Raw genomic sequence first — 10,601 nt, 5'->3', positions numbered from 1 at the left:
AAAGGAGGAAGGAAGGAAGGAAGGAAGGAAGGAAGGAAGGAAGGAAGGAAGGAAGGAAGGAAGGAAGGAAGGAAGGAAGGAAGGAAGGAAGGAAGGAAGGAAGGGAGGGAGGGAGGGAGGGAGGGAGGAAGGAAGTGAGGGAGGGGTGGGAGGGAAGGAGGGAGGAAAGGAGGGAGGAAGGAAGGAAGGAAGGAAGGAAGGAAGGAAGGAAGGAAGGAAGGAAGGAAGGAAGGAGGGAGGGAGGAAAGATAGGAGGGAGGGAGGAAGAAGGAAGGGAGGGATGAATGACTGAGGGAGAGCAGAAGGAAGGGATGGAGGGAGCAAGTAAATGGACTGATATTTAACTGTTAGAACCAGTAGATGGCTGGGTGGTCACAGTTCAGCACTGGATTCATTGGCCTCAGATTCCAGTTCCAATAAGATTTTATCAGATTTTGAATTCTTTTTCTGCTCTTCACTCCTTTTGCTGTTGTTCGCTCAGAAACCTTTGGGGGAAAAAAAATTGTTATTCTGAGTGAATTATTATTTGTGAGGATTTCAGACTGCATTTTGTCTTTCATGCTCTTTGATGTCTGAGCACTGTGCTGGGAGTAGAACCTGAGTGCCACCGTTGTGGCTCCAAACCCAAACTCGAATTCTGTTTGTTCATAATCATTGTATGGCTGATCCCGAAGTTTATCATTTTACTCTGGTCTATTTATTTATTTATTTATTTATTTATTTATTTATTTATTATTTCTAATTTTTATTAGTGAATTACCGTGAGGTACAGTTACAAACTTATGAACTTTCATGTTTGCATTTTGTTTACATCCCTCTACCAGTGCTCATTCTCCTCCACCAATGTTCCCAGTATCCCTCCCACCACCCCCAGCCCAACCCCCACCACCCCACCCTGCATCTGCAGCAGGGCATTCCCTTTTGTTCTCTCTCTTATTGGATGTTGTAGTTTGCAATAAAGGCATTGAGTTGCCATCATGTTCGGTCTATAGTCTACTTTCAGCATGCAGCTTTCAACCCGAGTGGGTCCTGCCAATATTCTCTACAAGTTGTTCCCTTCTCTACCTCAGCTGCCTTTTCCTCTGGTCTTTTTAAAATTGGAGAGCTATGCTGGGGTGTGGGCAAAACACATCCCTTGCATGTGTGAGCCCCAGTCTCACTGCTGAATATGAGTAAATCCAGCACTACAACAGCAAAAATTTAAAATAAATAAGTAAAATTTGAAGACTGTCAATATCCCTTCAAAGAGTATAAAATAGACAAGCACATGTATTATACACATGTGTTCTATACTCACAGATCAGGGAATAAGTGGGGATAACTACTTGCCATGTGCTCATAGGTACGGACATCAGAAGTCAGTTGTTCCATAAGAACACAGAGTCTAGCTTATTATATTGCTATTGCATATTCTGCCATTCATAATTGTGAGTAATTGTGAGTGTGAGTGCTTTGCATGTTGCTTTGAAATAGGCCTAACTATTTAAATTTAAGATGTTCGCTCACTACAACTTTTGATCCAGTGACAACATGGATGTATAAATGAAACTATTTATTTGTATTTTTTGGAGAGATAAGACAGCGGGTAAGCACTTATCTTTTTCTTCATAAGGTTGTTCACAATAATAGATTACATTCAATATTTTAACACCAATCCCACCATCAATACATCTTCCCATCACCATTATTTCGATATGTCCCACCACCTCTCAAGCCTGCCCCGCAGGCAGATGCAAGACAATTTATTTTGTATTGCTTGTTATGAATAGTGTAAGATGTATGTAAGAGTCTATCTCACAGTGATTCAACAAAAAGCAAAAAAAAGAAAAAGTATAAGATGTTGCACAGCCACCTTTGCAGCCACGCGCTCCTGGATTTCTAAAAATTAGTATAATTGGGATCCGGAGCCATCCTTGCAGAGAGCTGCTTGGTTCTGAGATTCGTTTGTGAGTCTTTGAGTCATGGACATTACTGCGCTTAAATGAGTACTGGGAGACAGTTCATGGGCCTGACAACCAGGGCCCTGCGGGGTAGGGAGATGGGAAGGGACTGCCCAATCCCAATCCCGTGAGGCCTGGTGTTTTCAGTCACTGGTCCCGCATAACTGGTATTTCAGCTGATTTAGTCTCTTGACTGGGGGGCCAATGATGGGCCTGTGAAGATCAGCTGTGAGGGTGGGCGACTGGTTTCTGGAAGTTTGGGCTCACAGGTGTTCATCTGGTGCAGGCCGACAAAGAGGATGTGTGCTCCCATCTGAGGTGTCCCGGTGAAATCAGCCTGGCGCATCGTCTGGAACCATCCCTGCAGCGAGCTGCTCGGTTCTGAGATTCATTTGTGAGTCTCTAAATGAAGCTTTAGATCTGAGGAGTTAAAAAAAAAAAAGAAATTTAACTCTTTAGAAATTGTGAGCACTTTCGCTTGGTATTTCAAATAGAACTTGTTTATCAAACAAACCATTTAAAGTTATTTCTTACATGTAAATTTCCCTCCCTGCCCCAGCAGAGCCCCGGCAGCTGAAGACCTCCAGAACCCAGCCACAGCCATGCTCAAGATTCCGATGAGCCTCATGCATGAAGGAACCAGCAGAGGAACCCAGGTGTTCAGAACCCGGGGCTGAGATCTCCAAGACTGCTCAGATTGGGATTGGGCCCATTCCACCCAGACACCCCATTTTCCAGCAGCTTGACAGCCACACCCACAAACTGCCCCATCAATGGCCAAGATCCAGAGACTGTAAAAGAATGCTCCCAGAAGCATGCAGCTGCATTTGTGGCCACGCGACCTCTTATAGCCTAGTTTTTCCTCTCAGAGAACCTGGCAAGGTACCAAGAGCATCCTGCTCACACGGCAAGCTCTCCATGGCATATTCAATATGCCAAACACAGTAACAATGATGGGTCTCATTCCCCTGACCCTGAAAGAGCCTCCAATGCGTCACCGCTGGGAAGAAGGAGTCAAGAGAGGCTGCTAAATTCTCAGGGCTAGGACGAATGGAGATGTTACTGGTGCCCGCTCAAGAAAATTGATGATCAACGGGATGACAGTGATACAGTGATTACATGTAAGAAATGCCAACATTGAATTAAGTAACAAATAAATATTAAGTTGTGATACTTTGGGGGTGCTAAAGACCAAAACCAGGGCCTCCTTCTGGGAAGGCCTGTGCTGTTCCACTGAGCCTCATCCCCTGCTTAAGTTTCCTTCTCACAAATAAATGCTGAAAGCAGATGACCAGTTTTGTAACCTTTGCAATGATTATTTAATGTAAGCATTTTCTATAGGAAGTGTGCACATTAGTCTGCAGCGTGAATTTCATGGCTTAAATTATAGAGATTGCCAATTTCTCCCCAACTAGAGGATAAGGGACACACTGACATTTCAGTCAGATTCATTTGCGAGGACACGAATCTAAATGTTCCAAGTCCAAGATACTAATTTCAGTCTCCTTCCAGTGTGATGTTTTGAGTTTCTTTCCTTTTTTTTTTTTTTAGTCTTCATTGTTTTGGCCACATCCAACAGTGCCCAGGGCTTACTCCTGGCTCTGTGCTCAGGGATAACTCCTGACAGTCTCGGGGGACCATATGAGGCGGTGGAGATTGAACCTGGTCAGCCTTGTGCAAAGTAGAGCTGTACTCTCTCTGTACTCTGTACTCTCTCTCCTACCCCTGATGTTTAGGTTTTCTCAATTTCTCTGTTTTAGCTTCTGTTCTTTAACATATCATAAATTATATATAATACGTGTTCTGTTTTTTTCTTCTCTGCTATAGATAATAGAATGACTGAATGAATTGATACATATAATGGCACGTTTCTCCCTCTAAAGTATTATGAAAAACAGGTGATGCTTTTATTTTTAATTATATTTTCAAACAACAGTTTCTAAACTGAAATAGAAAATACAGCAAGCAGCAATAGAGAAGCGGGGTGGGGGTGAAGAAACAGCTTCTTTCCATAATTTTATAGAACTAAAAAGCTTCATAATCCTCCACATCGCTACTCTAAGCCAGTCCCCTAAATGCAGAAAAGGAGGATAATGAGAAGATGGAAAATGTGGGAGTGTTTTGGCTGTCACAGTATCAGGGAAATGCTACTGTGTTTATGGGGGTGGGTAGTTGGGAGGCTAAACTTTCTGCAGCCTGCAAACACAGCCACATAAAAGAATTCTCCTACTCTAAATGGCAGGAACAATACCCAGGAAACATTGAAATTTAAAATGTAATATATAGGTTAAATAAATTGAATCACTTTCCAATAAAAAATCATCTTGTAGGGGCCAGGACAGTGGCTCAGGTGTGGAGCATATGAAAGGCCATGGGTTTGATCCTTGGTAGGTCCCCGACAATCCCAGCACTGTCCTGCTGTTGCCCTGGTGACCTCTGAGCACCACCAGAATGTGGACCCTACAACAACAGTGACAGCAAGACTGCAACAACCCATTTTTAAGGGGCAAGGGAGGTGGCATGTGTGCAAGTGTACATTCTGCGTGTGTAGGCACTGGGTTTGGTTCCAGCACCCCTTCATCCCCCCAAATAGCATTAATAACCAAGTAACCAAAGATAGTACTACAGATCTGCTTATGAGCTAAAATTTTTTTGTAATTAGACATAAAAATTGATAGACATATATGTATATATATGTGTATATACATATATATATATGAATGATCGTGAAGGCTTTTGCAAACATCTTTTAGTTCTTGGTGGTGTTCACTATGTAATTTGATGCTAATCCCATCCTGAATTTTGGTATACTGTGGAAACATTAGCATTAATGTGGTAGAAGGTTCTATGACAAAATAGACTTTATTACAAATGAAGCTGAGGACCTGCGGAGTCAGATGGAATGACTAGAGTGCATTCCTTGCATGCAGAAAGCTGGGGTTTGAAACCCCCACAGCACATAGTTCTTGAGCACTGCCTGGAAGGAGTCCTCAGCACTCTGTTGGGAGGGGAGCATCCCCCCAAATACCACTGGATGTGGTTCAAAATAAAAGGAATGAAACTTGGTGGCTAAAAGAAGGAAAATAATTAAGATTTCTGATACCGTTTTGTCTTTGGCGACTGTAAAAATTTTCTCTAAAATTAAGAAACAAGACTATTTATTCCATCATTATTTATGGTAACTTTTTCATTGTATTTAAATAAATCTAGTTCCTTGTATTCCATTGCACTGGAAGGATGTCTTTGCAAGTAGACATTAATCCCTTCCTCCCACCCCCAATTAAAAATTGCTTTCCATGGCTAAGTGTTATATCAGTGCATTTATTATGTATTATCAATTGTTCACTCTCCTTTGCCTTTGGACAGGATAAGATACCTTCCAGCAAACACTATGAGTATGGTACTCAGTTTTTGTGGTTTCTCTGATAATAATTATCTTTAATCCTCTTTCTCACCTTTAACGTATGTCTTCACCATGCTGCAAACAAGAGTCACATGCTGTTTTACTCAGCTCCCTATGTCTGGAAACAAGATACTTTGAAAATTAGTGGCTGAAGTTGTAGCTTTCTAATTTCACCCTAATAAGATTCTGATAATAGGACAGTACAATTTTCATTACTTTTAGGAAAGAAAACCAATAGCTTCATTTTCTTCTTGGATTCTAGTCATGGTTTGGAAATTTTTTTTATACTGGTTGCCTTAAACACAAGTAATGAGTTTTTTATTTACTTGTTGTTCACTATCAAAGAAAGTACTACTCATTTCCATATAATCCATGTTTATTTATTTATACAGTGATTCAGTCCAGAAGCTTGAGATAGAATAGAAGTATTAAAGGAAAATTAATAATAGTAGAATGTACTAGTGTCATTATTGAGGGATTATTTTGCTTAGCTTGGTTCTTTTGTACTCTGAGTTTAATTGAAAAAGGAACATGAGGACTGGAGAGAGCGCATGACTCAAGTTCAATCCCCAGTACCGCATGTGGTTCCCTGAGCCTCACAGGGAATGATCCCTGAACACAGAGCCACGAATAAGTACTAAGTATTGCCAGATGTGGCCTCAAAATAAATAAATAAATAAATAAATAAACAGAAAAGGGGAAATTAATAAAAATTGTAAGTCTTTTATTCTGTATCATATTTACAGCTGAGGAAAAGAGTGTTTCAACTGAGATGCAAAATGATTAAGAATGGCACATGATACAGTCCACTGAAGAGTTTACAAAAATGTATACCAGATAGACATTTAATAAATAAAACAAGCGCTAGGAAAAAGTCCTTTGAAAGCAGGCGGGGGTTCCCCCTGTGCCCTGCGCAGACCTTTTGTAAGAACAGGCGGGATCTGAACACGGATTCTGTAGAGAAGCAAACCGAATGCACACAGAGTAGGGGGTGGTGCCCCCGGAGGGGGTGGTGTGGGGACCTGTCTGCAGGGCCTCGATCCATCTCTCTCACTCGGCGGCAGATTTCCTCTGTGAAGTCAGAGCGCTTGGAATGGCCTGCCAAGTCTTTTGTTAAGATCTTCCCGTCCTTGGGCCGGAGTGATAGCACAGCGGGTAGGGCGTTTGCCTTGCACGCGGCCGACCCGGGTTAGATCCCCGGCATCCCATATGGTTCCCCAAGCACCGCCAGGAGTAATTCCTGAGCACAGAGCCAGGAGTAACCCCTGAGCATCGTGACCCAAAAAGAAAAAAAAAAAAGATCTTCCCGTCCTTGATCGTGGAGAAGCATGTCCTTGCCCGCGATATCGGGGGCAGTGCCGTGGACCGACTCAAAGATGGCGCCAATGTGGCCGCTGGGCGTCACTCCCAGTCCTCCTATCAGTCCGGCACACAGGTCCCTGAGAATGTCGCCGTAGAGGTTCGGCATCACCAGCACATGGAACTGGGATGGGTCCTGCACCATGTTCAAACACACTGTATCTAGGTACAGCTCATGAAACTTTGTCTTTACAGGTTTCTGCAACCTCTCTGCTCTCTGCAGAAAAAGCCCATCTGACATTCGCATGATGTTGGCCTCGTGCACAGCAGTGACCTTGCTCCGACGGTTGTTCCGGGTGTACTCAAAGGCGAACTCAGTGATGCACTTGCTGGCCTCCTCGGTGATAAGCTTGATGCTCTGCACAACACCGTCCACGATCACGTGCTCGATGCCGCTGTATTCCCCCTATGTGCTCTCCCGGATGGTGACACGTTCACGTCAGTGTAAGGGGTCTTGTAGCCTTCAATGGAGACGCAGGGCCGGACGTTTGCATACAGGTCAAATATCTTCTGCAGCAGCAAATTCATAGAAGGGTGCAGCATCGTTAGGAGGGCTGAGTCGAGATAGACTTCTAAGATCTCAGGGAAAGGACGAAATGAGATGTTACTGAGCCTGCCCGAGAAATTGGTGATTAATAGAATTTCGTGATTCGTGATTCGTAAGTCTTATGAATTAATAATGTTGGATTTTTTTAACTTGATGCTATAGCTAAAATACTTTCATTTTCATATAAGTGTCAACTTATATAGCTTATATAGAGACAAATTTAATTTTTTGGTAGACTTATAAAATCATTCTTATCTCTGTTCATTTTATTATGCACAAATAATGTATCACTATATCACTGTATCACTATCATCCCATTGCTCATCAATTTGCTTGAGGGGCACCAGTAATGTCTCCATTGTGAGACTTATTACTGTTTTTGGCATGTCGAATACGACATGGGTAGTTTGCCGGGCTCTGCCTTGCGGGTGAGATACTCTCGGTAGCTTTCGGGGCTCTCTGAGAGGGGCGGAGGAATCGAACCTGGGTTGTTGCGTGCAAGGCAAATGCCCTACCTGCTGTGCTATCGCTCCAGTCCGCACAAATAATGAAGAGGTAAAATTGAAATGAAATATTTTCAGATCTGGGGCCTGGTCATTTCCTCTTTGTATTTGGTAAATCTTTCATTTTTTTCCTCATAGAGCACAAAATTTCCAGGAAAATAAATATCTTCATATTTATTCTTCATACAGCTAGCATGTATTAAGCTAATTAATATGGCATATGGTAAATACAATGAATTACTTTCAAATAATATTGATTTCACAATAGCAATGACTGTACCTATATTGTAAGTACTTCTGAAATTCTTTCTTTAAATTGTTTCTCACGAAGCATTTTCTTCATTTACTCCTCAGCTCTTTAAAATGAAAAATCTCAGTCCAAAAACAGTTTCTATGAGCTGATATCTATTCTTGGCCCAATGAATCACTCTTTAATATGATAGGCAAATATTTATAGGCATTTTGTCTTAAAATTCAGTCTGTTCTATATCATTGTAAGTTTTCTGACTGATGAATAGAATTTCCTTAGGACCTTTAGTGCATAGGGAACGATTATTCAAGTTCTCTAAATTTGGATTTTCAGAATTTCTATCTGCCATTAAATGAGTGACCCTGAGAATGTGCTTATCCTGACTGAAGTCTCTTCTATCATTTCTAAAACAGGGGATTGACCATTGGTTTTCCTGCTTGTTCCTGTACTACCATAGCATGGTCTTGCTTCTGGTTTGTTTTTTAATTGAATTATTTAATTAATTTTGGGATTTGGGGCTACATCTGGTGATGCTTAGGGTTTACTCCTGGCACTATGCTCAGGGGTCAGTCATTCCTGGCGGGCTTGAGGGACTATATGGGATGCCAGGGATCAAACCCAGGTCAGCTGAATGGAAGACAAGTGCCTTACCTGCTGTATTATCACTCTGCCCCCATTTACTTTTTTTAATTACTGAAATTAGAGGCATGCACAGTGGAAGAAAACAATAATCCACTTCAAACAACCAAAAATACTGAAATTATTAAAATAATTATGCCACCCTTCTTCAAATGCTTGCCCTCTTCATTCACCAGAAGATTCTCAATCTTGAACAAACCTTCCTTATTTCATGCATATTCTTAATGCATGCACATACGTATTTGTATATATGTATTTCAAAGCAATATTTCAAATTGCTTAGTTTTATATTTCAATATTGATGTACATATACAACCTATTATCTTTTTTGTTCACTTAACTTTTCAACTTTATTTATTTCTTTGGTTTTAGAGCAACACCCTGCAATGTTTAGGGGTTACTCCTAGCTCTGCACTCAGGAATTACTCCTTGAAGTGCACCAGGGACCATATGGGATGGCAGGGATCAAACCTGAGTTGGCCAAATACAACACAAGTGCCCTACCTGCTGTATAGTCGCTCTGGCTAACAGATTTTTAACTTTAACTTAACATATAAAATATACTGCTTTAAGGTTAGAGGTTAGGGATTAGGCGTTAGAGTAAAAACAAAGAGATAAGTTATATTTTCTTTATCCCTTCTTACTAATATATTTATATATATATATAATTGCATTATATGAAACACCAAAATGTACTAATATTCTCTCCCACTGATGGACATACAAAGTTAGACATTTTCATTATTATTGTAATGTGAAATAGGACATTATGTATATAATGGTTTGTGATTCATACCCCCTCATAACCTCTCCCTCTTTTCTGTCAAAAAATTTGTTCTTTGACGTATTGATTACTAGATGTCCTTAATAATTTATGTTTTCTGATTTTTAATCACTGATATGTTCTGAAGCAATGTTCTTCAACATTATTACACTTATGTGTCTGCATCTGCCCTGCATATGCGTCCACAGAGCAGCAGTCACTACCAAGGCGATAGCCCAGTGGTTCCCAAACTTTCTACACCTTCAGACCAGCATCTCTTCACAGTGTGGTAAATCAATGCAGGTATGCAGGTATAGAAAGTTTATTTTATTTTAAATATACCTCCTTTGGACTGGAGCAATAGCACAGCAGGTAGGGCGTTCGATTCCTCCATCCCTCTTGGAGAGCCCAGCAAGCTTCCAAGAGTATCCCGCCCACACAGCAGAGCCTGGCAAGCTCCCCGTGGTATATCCAATATGCCAAAAACAGTAACAAAATACTCACAATGGAGACATTACTGGTGCCTGCTCGAACAAATCAATGAACAACGGGACGACAGTGCTACAGTGCTATGCCTCCTTTATTTATTTATGCCTCCCAAGCAGTGCTTTAGGTCCCACCTGATAATACCTGGTCAGGCAGTGTAAGCCTAATCTTTTAATGCTGATCAGATCTGGTGAATGTGGTACTGCTCTGGTCCAGAAGTGCTGAGGCCCACCAGAGAGACACTTGTCCGTACCACCAGGGGCCAAGAAGTACTGGTGATTGAACTTGGAGCTCTGCATATGCCAGGTATCTGCTCCACCCTCTGAGCTCTTTTCATAACCACCGTGGCTTTTATTTAAAACATAATTAAGTAATTTGTTTGCCCATCTTATGGTTTTAGAGTTTTATGTTATTTTTAAGAAATCATTCTATACTTTCAGATAAAACATTTCCCTAAGCTTTGTTATTCCCCCCCTTATTTAAACACTGTGGTTTAAAGTTGTTTATGGTGATTTGTTACAGGTATTCAATATTCCTTCATCAATCCCACCACCACTGTCACCTTCCTTCCACCATAATCTCCATTTTTCCCAACTACCTTTCAAGCCTGCCCCTGTGCCAGACCCACAATAATTTATGTTGTATTGCTTTTTTTTAACCAATAAATTGTTAATGAAATGATCCAAAAATATTCCCTTAGAAGAAAATTAG

The 10,601-nt window shown here is 41.2% G+C and overlaps 1 protein-coding gene across 1 annotated transcript; it reads right to left on the bottom strand.

Moving 5' to 3' along the window:
- Positions 1-6,106: 6,106 nt before the first annotated feature.
- Positions 6,107-7,245, bottom strand: LOC101538196 (isocitrate dehydrogenase [NAD] subunit alpha, mitochondrial-like). The gene is given in 3 exon segments (XM_055121058.1): positions 6,107-6,524; positions 6,672-7,134; positions 7,137-7,245. Coding segments are annotated over 3 exon segments (990 nt in total).
- Positions 7,246-10,601: the final 3,356 nt, after the last annotated feature.

This window comes from Sorex araneus, chromosome X (assembly GCF_027595985.1).
Source record: "Sorex araneus isolate mSorAra2 chromosome X, mSorAra2.pri, whole genome shotgun sequence".
Classification (NCBI taxonomy): Eukaryota; Metazoa; Chordata; class Mammalia; order Eulipotyphla; family Soricidae; genus Sorex; species Sorex araneus.
The sequence above is the reverse complement of the archived record's forward strand: the minus strand, read 5'-3'. Positions and strand labels throughout refer to the sequence as shown.